Source organism: Bidens hawaiensis, unplaced genomic scaffold, assembly GCF_021521415.1.
Source record: "Bidens hawaiensis isolate Kalapana, Puna unplaced genomic scaffold, B.hawaiensis_p1.1 tig00001960_1, whole genome shotgun sequence".
NCBI classification, from domain to species: Eukaryota; Viridiplantae; Streptophyta; class Magnoliopsida; order Asterales; family Asteraceae; genus Bidens; species Bidens hawaiensis.
The window spans coordinates 1,963,865-1,989,593 of NW_027491108.1; the positions used below are offsets into that span (position 1 = coordinate 1,963,865).

The 25,729-nt window shown below is 35.9% G+C and overlaps 3 protein-coding genes across 3 annotated transcripts; all 3 read right to left on the reverse strand.

Moving 5' to 3' along the window:
• Positions 1 to 13,589: 13,589 nt before the first annotated feature.
• Positions 13,590 to 17,529, reverse strand: LOC143602099 (B3 domain-containing protein Os01g0234100-like). The gene is made up of 6 exons (XM_077079329.1): positions 17,470 to 17,529; positions 15,482 to 15,565; positions 15,202 to 15,236; positions 14,951 to 15,107; positions 14,657 to 14,869; positions 13,590 to 14,251 (listed from the first exon to the last, which is right to left on the reverse strand). The coding sequence occupies exons 1-6, from the start codon at positions 17,527 to 17,529 to the stop codon at positions 13,658 to 13,660; spliced, it is 1,143 nt and encodes a 380-aa protein (XP_076935444.1). The 3' UTR covers positions 13,590 to 13,657.
• A 77-nt stretch (positions 17,530 to 17,606) lies between these two features.
• LOC143600650 (B3 domain-containing protein Os01g0234100-like) lies at positions 17,607 to 19,470 on the reverse strand. Its single transcript, XM_077078280.1, has 5 exons — positions 19,408 to 19,470; positions 19,185 to 19,319; positions 18,637 to 18,843; positions 18,478 to 18,547; positions 17,607 to 18,366 (listed from the first exon to the last, which is right to left on the reverse strand). The coding sequence occupies exons 1-5, from the start codon at positions 19,468 to 19,470 to the stop codon at positions 17,654 to 17,656; spliced, it is 1,188 nt and encodes a 395-aa protein (XP_076934395.1). The 3' UTR covers positions 17,607 to 17,653.
• A 1,595-nt stretch (positions 19,471 to 21,065) lies between these two features.
• Positions 21,066 to 24,363, reverse strand: LOC143600658 (B3 domain-containing protein Os01g0234100-like). Its single transcript, XM_077078285.1, has 7 exons — positions 24,313 to 24,363; positions 24,178 to 24,231; positions 23,385 to 23,419; positions 23,067 to 23,226; positions 22,779 to 22,985; positions 22,130 to 22,208; positions 21,066 to 21,821 (listed from the first exon to the last, which is right to left on the reverse strand). The coding sequence occupies exons 1-7, from the start codon at positions 24,361 to 24,363 to the stop codon at positions 21,112 to 21,114; spliced, it is 1,296 nt and encodes a 431-aa protein (XP_076934400.1). The 3' UTR covers positions 21,066 to 21,111.
• Between the last annotated feature and the right edge of the window lie 1,366 nt (positions 24,364 to 25,729).

Here is a 25,729-nt window from a genome sequence, read left to right on the forward strand (position 1 = left end):
TTCTAAGACTAAAATAAATTAACTTAACAAATCAAATAACCAAAAACCCTTTTAATAAACCCAAAATACTTTTTCTTTATAAATTGTTTTGTCATAAACCGAGCGTCCTTGTCAAATTATTTTCTTTACGCAACTTCTTTTTAAACCTAGCTATTTATTTATCTAGGGTCGTTCGTTGAACCGAACTTTGTCGGTTCACTCGCTTAAAGCCATTTTTCGCTGTTGACTCGTTTACTTAACAAGTGAGTTTACATACCCCTTTTTCTATCTTTTATATTTTGGGTGTAGCATCTATACCTTATTCACATCATGTTTTTATTACCACATTTATTCAAAGCACAATTCAAATTATGTCTATGTGTGATGATTACATGATTTATGATTATGCTCTATGTGTTTAAATGTTTATTTTATGTTTGATGGTTTGTTATCACATCCTCATCTATTCTCATTTAATATGATCATAAATTTACCCAAGAACATTGATTTTGTATCAATGGGAATGGATCCACATCATTTAATTGTTTACATTTTCATAAGAATTGTAATGCTCATCATTAACATATGAATTGTGATTTTTATCTCTCTCTCTCTCTCTATATATATATATATATCAACTAAACTTATGTATTCTCATCAACATTCTTGTTGACAAACCATATTTTTATACATGCTACAGGTACAAGTAGTTGATATTGTTTAAGATCGAAATCATTAGTTTTACCTTAAGATATTCATTTTAAAATGCAAAATTATGATGTATTTGGTCTGATTATTGAATTTATGTACTTGTTTAATGTTAATGAAATTAAATAATTATTAACGCTTTAATTAGTGTCTTTTAAGTTACTATCCAATCAATACGTTATGCCCCGGCATGCTCTGCAGCCTTTGGTCAGGGTGTGACACTATAGGGATGTTCCAAAAATCCGAAATATCCGAAAATTCAGATTCGGATTCAGATGGCCATTCTGGGATATTTCAGACAATTCGGATATCCGATCTATCCGATAAATTAAATTTAATATTTTTTTTATTTTTTTTATGTACAACTATAACACTTACCCCATCTCAAAACTCCAGCCTCCATCTCTCTCTCTCTCTGTTTTTCAGCCCAGCAAGCAACACCGCAGCAGCTCGCCTCCACCTCCCTGTCGCCTCACATTCTCGGGCCCTCCACCACAACTCGTCTCAGACTCTCCGGTCACCAGTCACTAGTCACCAGCCGCTCAACGAATGAGTTTTACCATTGTCTGTGTTTTACCGACCTGCCTGGCGCAACATGCCGGGTAAAAGCTAGTTAACTACATATTAAAAACCAAACTATTTTTTTCCTCACACCTTTTATTAGTCAAAATATTTTGTTTTCTTTTTTCCTTTTCTTTCAATATACAAACAATAAAGGGTGAGAGTGTTGGTTCGGAACGGTCGCTAGAGGCGGATCCAGGCAATCACTACGGTGCACCGTCCAGCTGGTGGAGTGCCGCGTTTGGGAATACGCATTTAGTATGTTATGCCTCAACAAACAGTCCATGCCCACCGTTCGCTGCTGGTCCGTGCCCACCGTAGGTTAATATCATCACAGATTTACAAAGAGGTATCAACCTGCAGCAGTGGTCCGACGACACTGTTGAAATAGTGTGAAAACAAGAGAGAGAGAGAATTGGAAATATGAAAACCGGAGAATTTGTTTTTTTTTATTTCTTCAAGTATGCATACTTTATTATTATTTAATTATAAAGGCCCCACTATTATTTTATTATATTGTTTTTATTTTATCTAGCTTATTATAAACAATATTACATAAGGACCTAATAGCTCATACTAGGGGTGCAAACGAGCCGAGCCAAGCCCGAGCTCGGCTCGTTTAGCTTACACAGAGCTCGAGCTCGGCTCGATTCGAGCTCTATTTTCAAAGCTCGAGCTCAGCTCGTGAGTAGATTTTCAAGCTCGAGCTCGGCTCGTTTACTATATATCAACTATTTTTTATATAATTATAATTATTTTTATATGATTTTTTTCTATTATACTTTATGTATAAAATAATATATATTATTTAGTTATTTCTATTTATTTTTTCATAACATTATATATATTAATTAATAATTATTAAATATATATTTAAAAAAATTATAAAAAAGGTAGGCTCGCGAGCCGGCTCGAGCTCGATAAGTGAAGCTCGGGCTCGTTTATTAAACGAGCTTATTTTTAGGCTCGAGCTCGGGCTCGGGCTCGATTAAGCTCGGCTCGATCAAGCTTTTTAACGAGCCGATCTCGAGTAGCTCGGCTCATTTGCACCCCTAGATCATACGCCTATCCTCTGTTTAGTTTCTATGATTGACGACTTAATAGTTTTATTTTTGTCATTTTATTAACTTTGTTTAATATATTTATAGCATTTGGGTATGAGCTTTCTTCTTTTATGTTGTACGTTACAATTTTATAACAATTATATTATTTGGTTTGATAAATAGTCTTAGTTTGTCAAAAAAATATAATTATCATTATATGTAAAAACGAGTTTTTGAAAAATTAATTTGTGACCCTCCGATTATTATCAACTCGTGAAGTATATACAAACGAAAAATATATTATGACTCACCAATTAAAAGTTTCTTGCTCCATTACTGAAGGTCGCAATAATGATAGTGACCTGAAAACATCGGTTTACCCTCTCACTTGCCCCGAAAGTTCATTCAACTATGGGTCTCCAAAATGGTTGGTCGGCGTAGTTCTCTTTGACCCGACCCGTTTTTACCCTATCCATTTTGTGCCCACCATAGTGAAAATTTCTGGATCCGCCACTGACGGTCGCTGACCATCACACTGGTGGAATCATGGACCGGTTCGGGTTAATCAATACGGCAAACTTGGTTATGACCCGTGAGAGTTACACCGTGAGGTAACGAGCCATTGACCCTGCTTAAGTTAGTTAACAAGGTTAGATACTTTAACGAGATGAAATTACATGGAGCCGGCTTTGGAGCAAGAAGTAAACTTGTTGGCCCATTGGGTTTATAACTAAGTTAGTTAAACCTAATTATAGGTTATATAAACATATGATGTTATGGACATAACCTTAACCCTAAGCTAATCAACAAGTCCATCTCCTTTCTTCCTCCACCCCATCGCCGGCCAACCTGCACCACCGCCGCTGCCCGACCACCGGCGCTGTCCAGCCACCGCCGCCGATCACCGCCACTGCTCGCCGCCTGCCGCCGCCGCCGCTGCTGCCGCCGCCGCCGCTGCTGTCTGCGGGCTGCTGTCCGCACACCACCACCGCTGCCGGGTTGCCGTCGTGCACCGCACCGTTGGTCGTTGGATCTCGTTGTGTCACCTAGCTCGGTTCGTTAGCTTTCGGTGTCTCAACCGGTTAATTATTAACCGAGGTAAACTTAAATATGTTGTTAGTTTATATTTAATGTTTTGTCTCGTACTCGTATTGTTTGTAAACGGATCCTGTCGGGTTTAGTTTTCGGTGCTGCTTAATTGTATATATTCCGCTGCGTATAATTATTAATTAATAAGATTAATTATTATTAATCACATTTATTAAACCGGATTTAATAAACAAAATTTTAATTGATCACCACTGAAACCCATCAGTGGTATTAGAGCCTTGGTTACAACATACGAGTCGAATCCGGTATTTTCACCGGTTCTACATCATAAACTTCAAGGTAGTTGACGCTTTTTATCTAGATAAAATATTAGGGCAATTTTAGTTTGATCAAAATTTTATTTATTTTATTTGACCAAAATATTGCCCGACTTTTTTTCATTGAATATGTAAATATGGCCCGACCTTGTTTGTTTGGTTGAATGATTTTATTTTGGCCATATGGATGGTTCAAATGTTGTATTTAGTTTTCGGTTTTAGTTTATGGTTTTTGGCCACCTTGATGATTCAAAATTGTAATAGATAGGGTTTAGGTTTTCATTACTTGTATTATTGTAATTTTGTAATGAAGAAGACCCGAAGGAAAACCGAGGACGAGCTCATGAAGTCAGTGGGAGGTACCAAAGATGACGGGATGCGCCAAGAGTCCATCCTTGTGGTTGTTTTGTGTTGTGACCCTTGACCCGATTGATCTTGCTAATAGGCTCTAGCAAGATCAATCACTAATCTTGGCCATTTAAGATTTACATATTCTGTTTGCTACTTTGGTTGCTTGCTTGATTATAATAGGATTATAATACCACCAACCTAATACCAAACATATTAAAATAAATCAACCAATCAAGTTTTGCAAAATTAAACTATATTTAATTTTCCATAACTAATAACTTAATAGGTAAAACTACTAACTTAAAATTGGTTGGTATTATCGCAACAAACTTAGTTTTAATAGGCTATATAAAACTAAGTGTCCTGAGAGATGAAAGGGTTCATCAAGTTGTCTCGATCAATAAAGTAAAACTGGACTTTTACTCTATTCGGTAATATTTAAAATTAATCTCAATTTAAATCAATAGTCTATGCCATCCTACTATAAGTCACAATTGAGGCATACTGCGAAATTTCAAGTGTTTGGAGCTACAGCACCGCACTTGATTTCTAGCCTATCCCTTCAAGGTGAAAGGGTTTCGTTGACACATCCGGCTCTTTCACAAGTGACTATATTAGGGCGACTATTACTTTACTCTCTTGTTACGTGCTACAGCTGTCTGGAGACTAAGGTGGGTATAGATGAGGCTAAACGTATCTACTTAGGCAAATGTTGTCTTAATAGGCCTCATAAACGAGAGTTGTGCTCTATCCACAATTAGCAATCGTTATCTGTCTGCCTAACCACTTACTAATGTTGTGTGCTACAGCTACCATTAGTAACTGGAAGCCAGATTCTCAAGTTCCTATTTACTAATGTCATTGGGTTATTAATAATAGGATTAAAACATCGAAAATACTAATAAAATTTACTTTGCTTAATTGAACAGATGTCTACTGATAATAAATCCTCATTCACCCTCAAGGCTATCTTTGAGAAAGAAAAGTTGAATGGCACCAACTTTCTTGAGTGGCACCGCAACTTGGGACTTGTTCTCAAGATGGCAAAGAAGCACTATGTTCTCGATGGACCAGTTCCAACCGAGCCTGAAAACAATATTGCTGATGCCAAGAGGGTTCTTGACAAGCATATGGATGACTCGGCTGAAGTCGCCTGTATCATGCTAGCCACCATGTCTTACGAGCTTGCAAAAGGCTTGGAAGATTTTGGTGCCTATGAGATGCTTAAGCAACTCAAGGGCATGTTCTAGAAATAAGCCCGTCAAGAACGATATGACACCATGAAGCAACTCATCAGCTGCAAAATGGAACAGGGATCACTTGTTAGTGCGCATGTCGTCAAGATGAAAGGGTATATCGAACAACTAAGGAAACTTGATTATCCCCTGTCAGATGAAATGGCAGCGGATTTTATCCTGAACTCTCTTCCCAGCTCTTACGACCAGTTCGTAATGAACTTCAATATGAATGGCTGGGTGAAAGACAATGCCGGAGCTTCATGGAATGCTCAAGACGGCTGAGATGAATATTCCCGCTAAAAACAATCAACTCCTTATGGTTCGATTTGCTCGTATCGTCAAGCCTAAACCCAAGAACCGGGGTCATAACGGTAAAGGCAAGAAGAAGGTTACTGTTGCTGCCAGGAATCCCACCAACACTAACAAAGGTGTTGCAAAGGTACCACCGCCGCCTCCCGAGGAGCGCCAGTGCTACAAGTGCAACAAAATGGGACACTGGAAACGTAACTGTCCTGACTACCTTGCTGAGCTGAAAAGGCAGAGGACCAATGGTGAAAGCTCCTCTAAAGGTATTTCTATTTACGTTATTGAACTTTTCACTGTCTCTAGCAACACATGGGTATTTGATACCGGATGTGGTTACCACATCGTTAATGTCTTGCAGGAGCCTGAAAACTGGAAGAAGCTGAAACAAGGCAACATGGAACTCATCGTTGCTGATGGGAAGAGAGTCCCGGTTCTTGCAACTGGCACATATCGTTTTGCTTGTCCGTCTGGCCTTGTAGTTACTTTGGATAATTGTTTGTTTGCATCTGGTTTGACCAAAAACATTATTTTAGTTTCTTTACTATTTGAACAAGGATTTAAGTACGTTTTTAATAATATTGTTATTTCTGCCTACTTGAATGATATCTTTTATTTTGACGCTAAACCTCAAAAAGGTATTTATGAGGTTGATTTTCAAATAAACAATAATGTATCTAATCTTTCTAAACGTATCAGATCTGGCATCATTGATACATTTCTATGGCATTGCCGACTTGGCCACATAAGCAAGGCACGAGTTAAGAGACTCCAATCCGAATGGATTCTTGAATCCACAGGACCGAACTCTTTTGATGATTGCGAATCCTGCTTAGCTGGCAAACTCGCCAAAGGCTCCTTCACTCATAAGAATGAACGAGCAAAGGATCTGCTGGGAATCATACATACTGATGTATGTGGTCCCTTTAGAACCATGTCTAGGAATCATGAAAGATACTTCGTTTCTTTTATTGACGATTACAGTCGATATGCCTATGTGTATCTCATGAAACACAAGCATGAAACCTTTGAAAAGTTTAAAGAGTTTCAAACGAAGTGGAAAGCCAACTCAGGAAAACCATCAAAATGCTTCGATCAGATCGAGGCGGAGAGTATCTCAGCTCAGAATTCATACATCATCTGAAAGAGCGTGGAATTGTTTCACAGCTTACTCCACCCGGCACACCCCAACACAATGGCGTGAGCGAGAGGAGAAATCAAACCTTGCTAAACATAGTCCGATCGATGATGTGCATAACTAACTTGCCTCACTCCTTTTGAAGTTTTGCCCTTTTGACTGCCGCCAGCATTGTCAATCTGGCTCTAACTAAAAAGGTAAGCAAAACCCCATATGAGATATGGCATGGGCGAAAACCTAATTTGTCTTTCCTTGGAGTATGGGGATGTGATGCTTATGTCACTAGTGATTCTGACTATAAGCTCAATCCTCGCGGCGTAAAGGTTGTTTTCGTCGGATATTATAACCAAAGCGGATATTATTTCTTCCATCCTGATACAAATGTGATTTCTATCAAAAGGAAGGGCCACTTCCTCGAGAAGGAAATTTTCGATCGAGGAATTGAAGATAATATTGTCGATCTTGAAGAAATTCAAGAACTACAAACTACCGCTGAGAAAGTTGGAACGTCTGATCAACAAGTTGTTGTTGCTGATACATCCGACATGAACACAAACGTTCGCAGAAGTAATAGGACTCGCGTACCAAACTCTAAATACCTATGGAATCTACATGGTCCCGAGGTCCTCTTAGTAGCCGAGTCAAGCGACGAACCTACTAATTAAAAATCTGCTATCTTAGATCCGGAATCTAATAAATGGCAAGATGCCATGAACGCCGAGATGCAATCTATGCGTGACAATCAAGTCTGGAACTTGGTTGAGCTACCCCCCGAGTTTCGAGCAGTAGGGAGCAAGTGGATTTTCAAGAAGAAAACCAACATGCATGGAAATGTATACACCTATAAAACATGCTAGTAGCGAAAAGCTTTACTCAAACTCAAGGTGTTGACTTTGGTGAAACCTTCTCGTCCATTGCTATGATCAAATCGATCAAGGTGTGCAAACTGAATAAGTCCATTTATGGAATTTTTGTTTTGATTAGAAAATCAAAGAGGTTGGTTTTGTCAAAATGAAGATGAGTCTTGTATTCATTGAAAGGCTAGTGGGAGCACTATATCACTCCTCATCCTGTATGTGGATGATATACTGATCATTGGAAACAACATCCCTATACTTAAGGAAGTTAAGAACTGGTTGGGCTCTTGTTTCGCAATGAAAGATCTTGGTGAAGCTGCTTATATTCTAGGAATTAAGATCTACCGAGATAGGTCTAAGCGGCTTCTAGGGCTGAGTCAAAGTACATACATAGACAAAGTAATGACACACTTTTCTATGGTAACTCCAAGAAAGGAGCTCTCCCCATGGCTAAAGGAACCGTGTTAAACAAATCGCAACCTCCGGCAACGGACATTGAAACTAAGCACATGCAAGCGATTCCATATGCTTCAGCGATTGGTTATATCATGTATGCTATGTTATGTACTAGACCTGACGTCTCGTATGCGCTGAGCATGACTAGTCGTTTTCAGCAGAACCCTGGCATTGCCCACTGGACTGCTATGAAGAACATTCTGAGGTACTTGAAAAGGACGAAAGACATGTTCTTGGTGTTTGGAGGAGTGGAAGAAGAACTCATTGTAATGTGTTACACTGATGCTAGCTTCCAGAATGACCGAGATGCTTCTCGCTCACAATCTGCTTGGATGAAGAAATTCATAGCCCACCTCGATCTTGTTCCAAGTTTTCTGAAACCGATTGACGTAATCTGTGATAACACAGGAGCCATTGCTCAAGCCAAAGAGCTCAGATCTCATCACAGGTCCAAGCACATTCTAAGTAAGTTCCACTATATACGAGATATGTTGGAACAATGAGACATCATAATAAGCAAAGTAGACACAGATCAAAACCTAGCTGACCCATTCACTAAGCCGATGACTCAGGACAAGCATGATCATCACATAAATGCTTTCGGTCTTAGATTAGCTAGTAGTTTGTTTTGATTTAGTATTTGGATGTGTGAACATTTAAACAGTTATACTTTAAGTTCTCTTTTGATTTAATGGCTAAATGCAAATGTTGAATAATATAACTGTGTTCGATTTTAATACGTTTAATCCATAAATATTGTATTCTAAATTATCCGTAGTCGGTCAGACTCGTGGGAACGACTCTGAATTAAGACTATTTTGACTTTGGACTCAAGGAGTTGACTTCCAAACTCACAGACCTCATTATGAATGACATTGGATGTAACTCGCATCAAATCATCTTCATGGATCTTAGTCATAAGATGTTTAGATACTGGTATACTCATTTAGTATCCTTAGACCTAAGATACATATTAGAACTTTCGTTTACTAAAGGCTATTCTTTGATCAGTGTTAACCGCTGTCGCGTAACTGCCAGCTATAAAGGCATTGGTTGGGAATAATCTGAAGTTCAGTGGGAGTTGTATGTATTCAAGATGGAATTATGTACTATTACATGATATGTAACGGTTAGACATCTTGGCGCCCTCGTTGATTCAAACTGGTAAAGTGTGAGGCCTCACCCAAACTAACTGTGTGTTTGATTAGACCACTTTGATTCTTGATCAAGAACTATAATGATTGAACGCCATATGAGATTGAACCTGATCCATGTCTCATTGTTCAATTGATGTCTTAAACAGAAAGGATAGATGACAACGATTACCATAAATTCGTTATCTTGCAATAGCGTATTCCAAGATTATTTTGGTTAATGAATTTAAAATGTTATAACCTGTTGGGGGCAGCTATGTGTAGCTAGAACACCGCTGGCTGTCAGTATTGAGTAACTTAACCAGAAACCGTCCAAGTGGGAGACTGTTGGAATTATGGACCGGTTCGGGTTAATCAATACGGCCAACCGGGTTATGATTCGTGAGAGTTACACCGTGAGGTAACGAGCCATTGACCCGCTTAAGTTAGTTAACCGGGTTAGATACTTTAACGAGATGAAATTAGATGGAGCGGGCTTTGGAGCAAGAAGTAGACTTGTTGGCCCATTGGGTTTATAACTAACTAAGTTAGTTAAACCTAATTATAGGTTATATAATAATATGATGTTATGGACATAACCTTAACCCTAAGCTAATCAACAAGTCCATCTCCTTTCTTCCTCCACCCCATCGCCGGCCAACCTGCACCACCGCCGCTGCCCGACCACCGGCGCTGTCCAGCGACCGCCGCCGATCACCGCCACTGCTCGCCGCCTGCCGCCGCCGCCGCTGCTGTCTGCACACCACCACCGCTGCCGGGTTGCCGTCGTGCACCGCACCGTTGGTCGTTGGATCTCGTTGTGTCACTTAGCTCGGTTCGTTAGCCTTCGGTGTCTCAACCGGTTAATTATTAACCGGGTTAACTTAAATATGTTGTTAGTTTATATTTAATGTTTTGTCTCGTACTCGTATTGTTTGTAACCGGATCCTGTCGGGTTTAATTTTCGGTGCTGATTAATTGTATATATTCCGTTGCGTATAATTATTAATTAATAAGATTAATTATTATTAACCACGTTTATTGAACCAGATTTAATAAACAAAATTTGAACTGATCACCACTGAAACCCAACACACACCATGGCTCCTTCGCCCGCCTAGATTTAATCAGTCTTTTTTATTTGTTAATTGACGGAATATGACAAAAATACGGACCACCAACACCACCACCAAGTGTGGTCGCCACTGCCACTACTACCATCCATATACGTTCTGATATAGTTTTTTTTATATTAGCGTGTTGGAATGTGTGAGTTAACGCGGCCAACCCATATGCGTGGTTTAACGTTTTCACGTCTGTTTTATTATGGTTTAACTGTTCGGCGCAACACGCTGGCGTAAAAACTAATAATAATTCATCATCAATGTTTTGTATGGTTTTATATCACAATTTGCTAAAAATAATATGTAACTTTTTCATCGCTCTGTTTCGATGTGTAGAGGTGAGTCGTCGTCACAACGGTTTCATCAAATTTGTGTGGTACTTATAAATGTTTCACATAAGTACATAACTAATTTTTTTTGTATTCAAATTTTACAGCACGATTTCATCCTTCACGGCATCACACCAACTGTTTTGCAACCTTTGGGATCATCCATTGCAAATAAAACATAATGAATCAGAGTCTGCTTCGGAGCAAGTAAATCAAGAAAGGAATTTTCGAGGGTGTAGGTGTGTGATCAATAGCTAGCTGGAGGTGAAGGTGGCATATCCCAACATTGTAGTTGGTCGAATTAAATTTGGTTACATCAGGAAAGGAATTTTTTTCCAGAAAAAGGAAAATTAGACTCGTCAAGTCTAACATGCTTAGTAATGTAAACAAGAAGAGGGGTCTCATCATTTTTACTCTACTTTAAATATATGGACCGTTATATACCTTGGAAAATTATCTGCAGCAGCTCAAGTTAGTGCAGAACCGGGAAAAAGAATAAGGTGGTTTGTTTTATTTTATTTTATTTTATTAAACAAATACAACTAACATCTTTTCTGTTTTTTCTCAAATTCCTCAACAAATTTTTGCACATTAAAGCCCCTGCACATGTTATTTTTTAGCATAATAATGCTTTTCTTTTCTTTTTAATATAACAAACACTAACACTCACAAAACATTAACTTAAAAATATGTATAGCATCTAAAAAAGTATGGATACTAACTGATGTATGCGAAGTAAGGGCTGTTCACATCTTCATTAATATTAACACTGCCACTGCAGTATATTCATACAGAATAATTTAAAACCAATAATATTTTATGATGATGAATGTGGTTATTATATAAAACATGAAAACTAAATTATGACTTGAAACTCCGTTCCAAAAGATAAACTTATGCAGTAGCCACCACGTATCTCGATCCGAAATCAACATTTTTAACTTTCTTCTTATCATGTCAACAAACTATATAAAGCTAAAAGCCCCAACATTCTACGCCCCACAAACTACTCTTACTGTATTAAGGAAAATGGCAAAAAAATTATATTAGTTCTGGTTCTTGAATCTCATGGTTAAAGTCTAGATCCAACGATTTAAAGAATTTTCATGCGAGATTGATAAATAAAATTGCAGAATTATGAGATTGATATTGAAAAAATTACTTGTATCCTATCATTTGTAATTTTGAAATGATCTTTATGATTTATACGAACTTAGCGGTTAGTTGAATAAGTTGTCAAAAAAAATTCGCATTTGTGTTCAAAATTAGCATGTACATGGACTTTAATGTGCCAAAATTTGTTGAGAGACTTTTATGTAAAAAAACAAAAAGTATTTTAGTTGTTTGCCCTATTTTATTTTATAAACTAACGTTAAAATAACTATCATTTTGGGATATGAGAATGAGAAAAGGGAAATTTGATGTAGAAAATGTTGATCATCTCAATGGTTTAGAGTTGTAGTCTCACTTAGTTTGTCTTACGGAATCAGATGAAACAAAAAGAAAAAAGAGGCAAAAAGGTGGCGTAGGCGCCTACAGGTATTAATGTATTATGACTCCAACTCGAGTTTCAGAAGCTTTAATTTAAGATTGGAGACTTTATTGTCAAACAAACTGTACATGTCAAAGTTTTAATTTGTGTATCTGATAGCAGTAGATTGCAGAAAGCATGGTTTAAGCAGTTTTCATTGACGGGTCAAAGTTACATAATTTGACTATCAAGGACAATTCTGGAATTATTGATTTTGGGTCAAATTTCAGTATCTGGCAGGCTAAGATTTTGATTGTTCAAAACCCAAACTGAACAAAACTTTTAATCGGCAGTAAACAATTTATGTAAAACGTCATTCCATACAAATAATAAATTATAATTTAACTATTGTATTTTGTTTATAATTCTTCTGATAGCAAGACTAATGTGGATGTTAATTCTCAACAACCAAATTCCATGCATGCAGCATCACTTTACAATTGTATCACAAGGCCCACCACTTGAAGCACATGTTATCTTTTTATTATTATTATTATAGTACTATTTTATTTGTTTTGTTTATTTCCTTAAGTTGTAGTGCGTGCAAAACCGTTTTAGTTGGTTATTGTTTTTCCTCTATGTAATGGACCACTTAATGGAAGTAATGGGAGATCAGTTATCCTTGAATTTGGTCTACTTGTGTAAACATTTCCATTGCTAGTTCTTACCATGGCAGGTTCGGACGGTGATCTTTGGACTCCGATTCTTAATCCGGTGGTGTGTCTGTATCCGGGTTCGGTCTCGGATTCGCCCTACAAGTTGTTTGTGTGGTGAGTCTGTATCACATTCAATTTTGTAGTTCTATTAAAGATCCGGGAGTTGTAGTTTACCTACAACATCTTCCAATCTAACATTTCAATGCTTAATAACTATATGTAATTTCTTTCTTAGTAAATTCATGTAACACACGGGTCTCACCCAATTATTAGATACGTAGTAGTGGCGGTGGCGACCCTTGTGACATGAATATCCGCATCCACTTTACGTATCTAATAATTGGGTGAGACCCGTGTGTTACATGAATTTACTAAGAAAGAAATTACATAACTGTCTTTCTGAGGGGATATACCGCATCCACTTTGCGTATCTAATAATTGGGTGAGACCCGTGTGTTACATGAATTTACTAAGAAAGAAATTACATAACCGTCTTTCTGAGGGGATATATTTTATTCCCACGCTTACTGATTTTGCACCAATTATTCAAACACACGGGTCTCTCCCAATTATTAGATACGTAAAATGGATGCGGATATTAAGAAAGTTACGATACATCAAGAAAATGAGGGGAGACATGAAGACAGTTAATTCGTATAATAGCAATCTATTTTGAGATAACAAACTGCAAACATATAACACAGCCATACAATTTGTAACATTCATACTCTCATCCTAATCATGTACATAGAACGATCCACGTCATCGCCAACAAGCCGACCAAAATACCCATGCAACCAAATACCCACGCACCGCGTATACAGAAATGGGACCATTCCCACAGAAAGTTGTAAACACAAAACTAAATCTTTAAACAAAACTGTCACCAAGGTGCATTAGCCTCTTTACAAACAACTAATTCAAGATCCTTGCCTTTAAGCTTCAGAGTTTCAATCTCAACATCAAGATTCTTCATCACATCTTTAAGCCCATAAAGCTTTTCACTCATAATTCTCATCTCATCTTCTACTTTCACTTGCTCATTCTTTTTGGCTTCCAGAAGCTCGTTTGATTCAAACAAAAGCCCAATAAGCTTACTGATTCGGGCTCTTAAAAACCCGACTTTCATACCCAATTCTTCAAAGGCTTTAAGGGTTTTATCCCAAGTGTCAAAATCATCACGAGTAACACCGACTTTACAAGCTTTGATTGCATCAGCGATTGTAACAGTTTGAAGAATTACCCCAGCTGCTAGTTTAACATTGAGACCTTTCACAAGGTTTTCATGAAGATATGAGTTTTGACTATGACATAATTCATAGTATTTGACTTGAAAATCCTTTGGTATTTCAGAATCTATGATTAAATCGTCAACAACAATACTGAAATCATCAATGTTCATGTCACAAGAAACTATGTTTAGAAGGGCAAGAGCTCCGTCAATTTCATTTACACCATTTACCCTTACAACGTAGACCTGCAAATAACATATATATACATTTAAAAATAAAGCTTAAAAAAAAAAGGGGGCAGTGTAATAATATCTAGGGATTTTTTCCATATTTGTCAATGTTTACAACAAACAGGTATCACATTTATCAAAATTCAACAATAAAGTAGTAACTTTAGTCTCAAAGATGTAAAATTAATAGAAAAAACATGCGTAACAATTTCACCCGTGAAACTGTGAAAAGACAAAAACACCCTTAACGAGCTGTCAAAACGTTATCTGATGAAGCATGCCCGAAATGATACTTATGTAGATAGAAATTGAGTAATTATACATGTAATTATGTTTGTAAACTTTAGCAGACATGTGTGACCTATGTATGCATTATTCTAATAAAAAGCATGTTTATAATGGAATTTTTTGCACATTTACCTTAAATTTCCAATGGCCAACCAACTGAAAAACTAGAGCGTCTCCTTCAATCAATTTATGAGCAATAGAAAAGCCTCTCCAACCGCCACCTAATCCAGTTTTATTTTTACAAACAAGAAACTTTGTGTAAAATTCCTGTTCATCTTCATCCACCAACACAACCGTTTCATCATGTTTTGGCATATGAGCGTCACAAAATTTTTTGGGAAACCCCTGTCACATTTAGCACAGATAAGTATATGTGCACAAACTTTTGTCATTAATTGTTATTGATCATTAGATGGAAAAACCTACAAGCCAAAAGCTACCAGTAACATGTGATGGCAGCATAAGTTTAACAAAACTTGGTAATTCACATGGTAGGCTTGCTTGAACCTCATTGGCTTGCTCAATTGCTGACTTGACATTTAAATCAGGGGTTTGAGCCAAATAATCTGAGCTTGGGTCATACCTTAATTTTTGCACAATAAATCAAATGCATAGTTAGAAATAATCACTAGTAATAAATGAACATATTGGCGAGCATTTACAGACTATGAACTAACCTTACTATTGTGTTGCATGAAAGATCAAAATGCACCTGCTCAGAGAATAATTGAAGAGATTAGTTATAGTAAGTAGTATTTTTAATAGTTGGTATTCAGACAAGTCCAAGTATAATTTTCATTGTAACAAACTCCATTATCATGTTTCCTTCACCAAAAACACTCAAAAAGTAGTTATCTGGTTTCATAAAAGTAGATATTTATACTTATATAGCTTCCAGAGCACATGCAACAAAATGCTTGACAGCAAATAGCGAAGAAAAGAGATAAAGGGTCTCACTTTCTTATCCCTCTGCTTAACATTCGTAGCTTTTTTCTGTAATAACTTTCTCCTAGTCGTTGTCATTGTCTTTGTCTGCTTCCACTACAAACAGATCAAACAAACACATTATCCTAATATTACAACTTACAAGTTTAATACGTAACAGAATTCGCAGTTAATCGAAGACAAAGGTTTTGTTACATTTTTCTGTACCTGATCTCTCACACCTTATCAACCTTATTAAATCGATTATGTGATGTATCAGTAAATATCTAACACTAGCACGATTGATCATGATTAAAGACAAAAGATCAAAACAACTAGAACAATAATCAATTATCTTAATCAACAAGTAGCTTTGCTTTTACAAAAGCAAAAAAATCAAAACATGCAGCGGCAATGGAACGAGTAGAGTGCTCTTAACTCATACTAACAAGCAAATATCTTTCTAATTTTAAACCATTGTTAAATACGCAACAAAAACTCAATTGTAACATTTAGAAGATAAGATATATACATATTGAATCCACAGTCAAATCAATATGGATCTATCTACTCTCCACTTAATTTTGCTATAAATTGCCGATATAGGTTACTTTAGATATCAAAAGATGTTCAACCACATAACTTAATTCCACATTTGGGTTAAAAGTCAACGTAAGGAAAAATTCTTAAACTATTCGTGTCTGATTTGATGTTTCTCATGGCTATCAGTCACAACAGTATAGTATCATGATATTTTTATACTTGATACGGTTATTGTTAATCCCTAAATTTATGAAACCGTTTAGTAGTTACGACCATCCTACATTCGTGTTCGTTTACAAGCCTAAGTCCTGAATATGTACAAACTTAAGCACAAATGTAGATTACAATATAATGTAGTATGCACCAATATCATTAATACAATAAGCACACAAAAGCTTATCATACACATGAATATTAATCTGACATATCATTAAGTAAAAACAGGTCAGTCGTTGATGTACATTTCACATAGCAAACTAAATAAATCATGTATACTACTCATCTTCTGTAATTTATTCAATTCAACAATTGCAATAAGTAATTGTCGGAGAAAGAAGCAAATACAGTTAACTGATAAACATTCGAAACAGCTTAAACGAAGACGATATGACACTAGATCCAGCAAGTACGGAATTAAGAGCAACGGTAACATCGCAATGCTGAGTAATAATGCATATAGAAACCCTAATGTGACGGAGAAAACAAAAAATAAAATAATGTAATGGCGGATTGCAGTTACCTCTTCGTTAACAGTGGCGATCGAGTAGAGTACAACTGCTTTTTGCGATGGGATGATAATAGGGATTTTTACAAGCTAGACTCAAGGATTGAAAAGTTACACTTTTGCTCCTTCAAACATGTATTAGGAGTTCAATAATTCTTTTTTTTGCGGCTACGTATTATAAACAAGGCCCAAAACGTAACCAAACAAAACATTCAAAGAGGAAAAGAGAAAGTTGTTTTTTATGCTTACAAGTACTTACTGATTAAGCTACAATTACATTGTAGAAAATCTACTAATTAAATATGTTTACATCATGCACACACAACGACAACGACGAGTCATGTTGAAGACCAAAATATCATGATGTGTTAGTTAATATAATACATACTGTTTTACTTCGTATTCAATAACAGTCATTAGAAACATGGTGTTATTACATTGACTGATGTAATAGTTGATATTCATGGTGGAGGTGTGTACAGGTCAATTTGGTTTGGTTTTGCACTTAATCAAGCAAAAAAGCTTAAATTTAGCTTTTTAGTTTTTAACAACAGTTCGGTTTTGATTTTATTTATTTGAGGTTGGTTCGGTTTCGGTTTTCTAGGTGTTCGAGTTGATTTCGTTTTGCCTTTAGGAAATGAGAAGATATAACCACTTAAAAGAACTTAAATACCACATAATAATTAATTTCCCATAGTAATAGTACAAAGAAGGATTACCAACTTTAAAGTAACAAGTTGCAATTACAAAATACATCCATAGAACACTTGCAACACTCATAGTTCCATCCTAATGTACGATCAACGATCCACATCGTTGCCAACAAGCACGCCAATATATCCACGTCATTGTCAAGCAACCCGTGTATGCCAAAACTGGATCATCGCCACAAAAGCGTTCTCTTTCTAAACATAAAACTAAATCTCCAAGCAAGACTGTCACCAAGGTGCATTGGCCTCTTTGCAAACAACTAATTCAAGATTCTTTCCTTTTATCTTTAGAGTTTCAATCTCAACATCAAGATTCTTGATCACATCTCTAATCCCACTAAGCTTTTTACTGATAACCCTCATCTCATCTTCTGCTTTCACTTGCTCATTCTTTTTTGCTTCCAAAAGCTTGTTTGATTCAAACAAAAGCCCAACAAGCTTACTGATACGAGCTCTTAAAAACCCGACTTCCATACCCATCTCTTCAACGGCTTTCAGGGTGTTATCCCATGTGTCAAAATCATCACAAGTAATGCCAACTTTACAAGCTTTGATTGCATCAGCGATTGTAATAGTTTCAAGAATTATCCCAACTGCTAGCTTAACATTGAGACCTTTCAAGAGGTTTTCATGAAGATAGGTGTTTTGACTATGACATAAATCGTAGTATTTGATTTGAAAATGTTTTGGTATTTCAGAATCTATGACTAAATCGTCCCCCACGATGCTAAAATCACCAATATTCTTGATGTCCTTGAACTCAGGAACAGATTGTGAGAATCTGAGTCCTTCAGAAACTGGTGAATCTGCATAATCAATGCTGTCTTCTAATTGTTCAAACACTACTATACTGTTTTCTTGAACATTTTGTTTGTGTAAATCAATATCCATATCTTCAGCTTTCTGAAGATTCTTTGAGCCGTCTTTTATCTGATGTTCGTCTGATCAGGTTCAAGATGGAGAATAAAATAAGTAAAAGTATATTATTAGAGCCAATTGTTTATCGTCATGTTATACTCGTATTTAAAGAAACTTACAAACATTCATGCCACAAGGAACCAAGTTTAAAAGCCCAAGTGCCCCATCGATTTCATTCACCCCATGGGCCCTTACAATGTAGACCTGCAAAAACAATTAAAAAGGATAAAGCTTTAAATTTAAAACTTTTACATATTGATTAGTAAATGTTACAATGAAAACGAGTCATATACTCTAAATTTCCAGTGATCAATCAGCTGAAAAACTAGAGCATCTCCTGCAAGCAGGTTATGAGCCATTGAAAAGCCTCTCCAGCCACCACTTAATCCAGTTTTGTGAGCAAGAAACTTTGTGTCATATTCGTGTTCGTCTTCATCCAATAACACAACCGTTTCATCTTGTTTTGGCATATGCAAATCACAGAATCCCTTGGGAAGCCCCTGGTTACATGTTGCACAAATAATATTTCATCTTCATACTGCTTAAATAATATAGGATAACTGGATTTTAATAACCCAAACTATCACTTGTTGGCCAATAATAATCCTAACTTTTAACTTTGGTTGCCAAAAGCAATCCCGATGGCATAATCGTCAAGAATTTTACACTCAATTTACATTTCATTATACGCATTTCTCCATTTTTTTCTTAATCATTATTGTGAGAGAAATCAAGGTTTTTTTTTTATTTTGATCATGAAGTAACTTATCACATAGATCACTAGATTTTTTTCAAGTGAAAATCAATAATTATATTATGATCATAAAAATAATGAACTGACCAGCCAAAAGCAGCTACTAACATGTGAAGGAAGCATAGACTTAAGAAAACTTGGTAGCTCGGGTGGGAGGCTTGCTTGCACCTCTGTGGCTCGATCAATAGCAGTAGATTTGGACTGAGAATAACGATTTTCATCCTAATAATAGTTATACTTTTTTAAAGGATTAAGATATCTAAATGCACAGAAGGTGTTTGACTGAAAATAACAAGAAAAGGGATCTCACTGTTTTGACTCTTTGCTTAGGATTTGTAGCTTTGATTTTCATAACCCTTTGTTTAATCTCCATCGCCTACTGTAAACACCATGTATGAGGAGGTGAACGAATGGAAGATGGATGACCGTTTGTTTTTAAAATGAAACAAGTTTTGTCTTGCGAGTAGTGATGAAACTGTGATTGTGGAGCCAAAATTTAAATTTCTTTTTAAAAAATAAAATGTTTTTTAAGTCATTTTGGTAGCAGTCTAGCAGACCAGACCAAGGCATTCTCAATCCGTCCATCAAATTATGTGATTGGATTTTTTATAATTTAGGGAGTGTCTTAGGATTTATAAGTGAAGGAGAGAGAAACCAGTGATTTTTTCTATATATTTGAAAAGTCATGTAGCATCTTATAAATTTTTTAATATTTTTTTAAGTGGTTCTGAGTGAAACAAAGAGAAAATATATTGATACAAAAAATTATTATTTAATTGGAAAAAAGAGAGAAAATATAATATGTTTTAGTATAATTTTGGATTTGGAGCTAAGAAAAGGGATGAGAATACCCTTATATATGGAGAGTAATAGTGGTGATTAACCCGCACATTACGATGGGGGACGTAGCGGAAATCAGTCGGTATTGGTTTGGATTTCTAACTTCTAAACAAAAGGAAGGTTAGGGTTGTTTCTCTAACTTCATGAAAATTAATGTTTTTTATGTACGACATTTCAGTGAGGGATTGTATAACCTTAGACTATTAGTTATGGCTGAGATTTTAGCGCCCCTCGCCCATGACAAGGGTGCATTTCATTGATTTGTAGTAGTCATATGGAGAAATGGGGTGTTAGTACTTTGGCGAGTGAGAGGAAAAGAGAATGGCAGGCCGTTGGATGCAATGCAGGCATTGAAGCCCTTGTTTTTTATCATAAAAGTCTTACAGAGCTTTAAAATTACTATATTTTATAAAATATGATAGAAAATTTGTTTTCTTGAAAGATGAAAACATTCTGGCTTTATTTTTTCTAAAATGATTTGCAGTAGTCATATGAAGAAATGGGGCGTTAGTACTTCGGTGAGTGAGAGGAAAAGAGAATGGCAAGTAGTTGGATGCCATGCAGACATTGAAGCCCTTGTTTTTTACCATAAAAGTCTTACAGAGCTTTAAAATTACCATATTTTATAAAATATGATAGAAAATTTGTTTTCTTGAAAGATGAAAACATTCGGCCTTTATTTTTACTAAAATGGCACTTTGTATTTCAAAAATAATCATTTTAGTGTTCTCTTTATAGAACATAATACAGTCAAAGCCCCCCCCCCCCCCCCCCCCCCCTTCAATTACAAACACTAAAGTAACAAACAAAAGGATTTTAAAAAGTGCAGAAGAATTCTAACATTCACCCATTTATGATTCATGACCAAAAAAACAGATGAGAAGATATAAGCACTTAAAAGAGCCTTGGTACCCCTTAATAATTGATTTCCTATAGTAATAGTACAAGGATAACCTACTTTAGTAACAAGTTGCAGTTACAAAATACAACCATAAAACACTAGTAAGTAACACTCATAGTCCCATCCTAATGTACAAGCAACAATCCACATCATCGCCAACAAGCATGAAAAAATTCCCACGTCATCATCACACAAGCCGCGTATGCCAAAATTGGACCATTCCCACAAAATGTTCGCTTTCTAAACATATAACTAAATCTTCAAACAAGACTGTCACCAAGGTGCATTAGCCTCTTTACAAAAGGTTAACTCAAAATTCTTGCCTTCTGGCTTCAGAGTTTTAATCTCAGCATCAAGATTCTTGATCACATCTCTAATCCCACTAAGCTTTTTACTCATAATTCTCATCTCATCTTCTGCTTTCGCTTGCTCATACTTTTTGGCTTCCAGAAGCTCGTTTGATTCAAACAAAAGCCCAAGAAGCTTACTGATCCGGGCTCTTAAAAACCTGACATTCATACCTAAATATTCAAAGGCTTTAAGGGTTTTATCCCAAGTATCAAGATCATCACGAGTAACCCCAACTTTACAGGCTCTGATTGCATCAGAGATTGCAACGGTTTCTAGAATTATCCCAACTTCTAGCTTAACATTGAGGCCTTTCATGAGGTTTTCATGAAGATATGCGTTTTGACTATGACATAAGTCATAGTATTTGGTTCGAAAATGTTTTGGTATTTCATAATCTATGATTAAACTATCCACAATGATACTGAAATCATTAATATTCTTGATGTCCTTGAATTCAACTGCAGATTGTGAGAATCTGAGTCCAGAATTTGGTAAATCTGCATACCCATTATCTTCTTCTGATTGATCAGACGCTACTAAACCATTTTCTTGAACATTTTGGTTAGGCATATCAATATCCATGTCTTCATCATTTTGAACTTTCTTTGAGTCATTTTCAATTCTACATTGGTCTGATCAAGTTCAAGAGAGAAATCAAAAGGGGGAAAAAAGCATTATAAAGATGAAAACGACACGCTTGTTATTGGGTGAAATTATGAACTGCTAACATAGGAACAAGTCAAAAGGATTGAAAGTCATCAGTCTATTTTCAATGCATACAGCAAATGATTTCTTTTAAAGACCAAGAATAAATCGTGGAAGAATTAGTAAACACCTTTTTATAAACGATTGTGGGTGGGCCCAAACCAACCCGGCCCCGTTCTGACTTCTGACCCGTTTATCTAGAAAATAATAGAAGTCGTTAGAGGCTTACGAATACTCATGTTAGAAGGAACTAAATTTAGAAGGGCAAGAGCTCCATCAATTTCATTTGCATCATTTAACCTTACAATGTAGACCTGCAAATAGCACATATATAAATTATATATAATGTATAATAAGAAAAGGAACAGTGTAATATGTGTGAATGCCACCCATATTTGGCAAAGTTTACAGCAAACAGGTAACACATTTATCAAAATTAAACATTAGGCCAGCCCAAGTTTAAGATTGTTTAAAATTTAGCCAAATTCAACCAGAAAGTTGCCAAATCTAGTCTCAAATAGGTTATTTAAAGAAAAAATGATACAGATGTGTATAAATCCCACCAAAAGTTGACGGATGACAATCTTATCCTCAAATTGTTGAAAGACAAAAATATACTCTTATGACATTTCATGCCATTGGAAAAGAATCGCGTTTGTGTTGTGTTGTGACGTAATGATTTCACCCGTGAAACTGTGAAAATACAAAAAAAGAATTCTAACGAGGTGTCAAAGGCATACAAGAAATGACACTTGTGTAACTTGAAATTAAATTTTTATACATTGTAACTTATGTTTGTAAAACTTAAGCAGCCCCGAGTGACCTATGAATTCATCATTCTAACAAGAAAACAAATTTATAATGAAAAGTGTTTGCTTATTTACCTTGAATTTCCAAGTGTCAATCAACTGAAATACTAGAGTATCTCCTTCAACCAATTTATGAGCAATAGCAAAGCCTCTCCAGCCGCCACTTAATCCAGTTTTATCAACAAGAAACTTTGTGTTAAATTCTTGATCATTATCATCTACTAACACAATAGTTTCATCGTGTTTTGGCAAATGTGCATCACAAAACTTCTTGGACAGCCCCTTGAATATTGTTTAACCAGTTATATGCTTTATCATTAAGCTTTTTTGACAATATTTTTTCTTATAAGATGATAAACTTACAAGCCAAAAGCCACCAGTAACATGTGACGGGAGCATAGGTTTAACAAAACTAGGTAATTCAGATGGTAGGCTTGCTTGAACCGCATTGGCTCGCTCAATAGCTGCTGACTTGGCCTTTGAATCACGGGGTTGAGACAACCTAGCTGATTTTGGATCATACCTTTAATTGTGCACAACAAATGAAATGCATAGTTAGAAAAAATGAACAATCACTAATGAAATTGCATATTAAAACTAGTTTTTTGCTATTTTCTATAAGTATTCCCAGACAACCCATAAAAGAACATTCTGAAGAGTATTTACAGACAATGAGCTAACCTTACTATTGTGTTGGATGGAAAATCAAAACTCACCTGCTCACACAGCAAGTACTTGAGGATTAGTTGCAGTGAGTGGTATATTAAAAGATCATATGAGTACATGATATACATGGTCCAAAAGTTTGACTTTCCCCAACTCAAACCATTTAAAATAGTAACAATAATGGTTTGTTGACTTAATAAAAATTGAATTGACTTTGTGTCAATTGGAAATGCAAAGAAATTAAAAAACTAAAATTAAAAAAGCACAACAAGTTTGGAAATAAAAGAAGTTTTGAAATCACTGGCTAATTGAGCACCTCCAGGCCTTGCTTTTTCGCTCTGTTCTCTTACTCGTTATCCGAAAGAAATCGGCTCGTTTAAAAACGAGCCACGGCAAGCTGGCTCGATTTGAAACAAGCCTAGCTCCAGAGAAGGTATGTTGACTCTTTGGCTAGCTTGTTTGGATAACTTCATGTCAGCCCAAATTCTAATGCATTTATTACCCAAATCCATATAGAATAAGCCCACATAATATGGTTTATGAACCCACTAAAAACCTTAAGAAATTAATTTAATATTTAAAAAACAAATCAATATCAAATACTAGTTCAAATTCACAAGATGATGACTCAAGCTCTTTACGAGCTGAGCTCGAACTCAAATTTCAGATCCTAAAGATTAAACAAAGCCGGCTCGTTTGATCTAAAATAGCTCATAAAAGTAGGTATTTATAGTTTGTGGTGCGCGCACAAGGTGTTCGACAAAATGCTTGAGAGAAAATAACAAAGAAAAGAGGCTAAATATCTCACTTTCTTAACCCTCTGCTTAGCTTTTTTCTTAGTCACTGTCTTTGTCTGCTTCCACTACAAACAAGACGCATTTAATTAATAACATTACAAGCTTAATACCTACGTATTAACAGAATGCGCAGTGTAAATTAATACCTTGGAAGACAAAGAGGGTTTGCTGGGGGGTGAAGAGTGTGGAATCGCCATTAAGCTGCTGTTGTTGAAAGATTACCGTTTGAATAATAGGAAGTGGATAGAGATTTAAACGGTGAGGTGATTGATGGCAGTAAATCTTGGGAGATGAGACGATGATTTTGGAGCCAATTTTTCAAACATGGTAATAAAAATAATGTATGCTTAATCTAATCCTTTTAATTTTAATTTTTTGACAATTGGTAAGTTGAAAACTTAATGTTGGTAAAAGTTTCTATAAATAATCCTCCAGGAAAAGGTTTTCAATGTGAAGATTAGGGATTAGCAAAACGGGTACTATCTGGTATTGATTTGGTATCGAATCGGTGTTGAGATTTGAGTTTTCACTACCGGTACAATACCGATATTTCTCAAATTTTGTATAAAATACCGGTACCATATCGGTACCGAAGTGAACATTTCGGTGCCGGTATTTTCAAATTTTAGGATAGGTGCCGGTCGGTACTGGTACCGTCCCAAGCTCATCCCTAGTGAAGATGAATTTTGTTTCATCGGTCTATCATGAATATGCAATTTATAGGCATTGAAAATTTAATCGTTGAAAAATAGCAGTTAGAAAGTATGATCGTTGATAATTATAGCCACTGAACAAATAGCCGTTGAAATTAATGAAATTTTATTTTAGTGATTCTAACTTGATAATTTGTTTTGATTATTTACCAGATATTTTAATGTCTTCTTATTTCACAATTTTTTAAAAATAAACATTTAATTTCTTTAACAACATAAGTTAAAACATAATTGAAGATTAAAAATAGGGGAAATCCTAGTATGTCCATTTTTTTTTTGTTGACAATTCAAACAAATGCCCACAAACATTAAAACAAAGGTATTTGGTATCTGCAAAAAGGGATAAATCCATAGGAAAGTAACTAGGTGTTCTAATTAGACCATTTATTTTTTTTGACAAAACGGTAAAAGACGTCCTTTATGTTTGAACGTTTTTTTAATGGACGTCCTTTCGTAAATGAAATGGCAGAAGTCATATTTCATGTTTCAAATCTCTTTTACGTTACATCATTTGATACTAACCCAGTTAAATTTTTTCGTTAAATATGATCATATGCATTGCACGTAAGGGTAATTTGGTCTTTTTATTCTTTAAGAGACTATCTATGTAATTAACAAGAACAATAATATCTATCTTCTGCTCTCTTTTTCACCTCTTCCTCCCCATCACCATACCAACACCCAACACAACCTTCAAGCCATTAACACCTAAATACAACCACCACACCATATACCTACTTCTCTCTTTTTGCCGACATACCCCAACCACCACACAAGATACCTACTTCTCTGTTTCTACCAGCGAGCCCTAACCACCACACCATTTAGATCTGAAAACGAAAACCCTAAT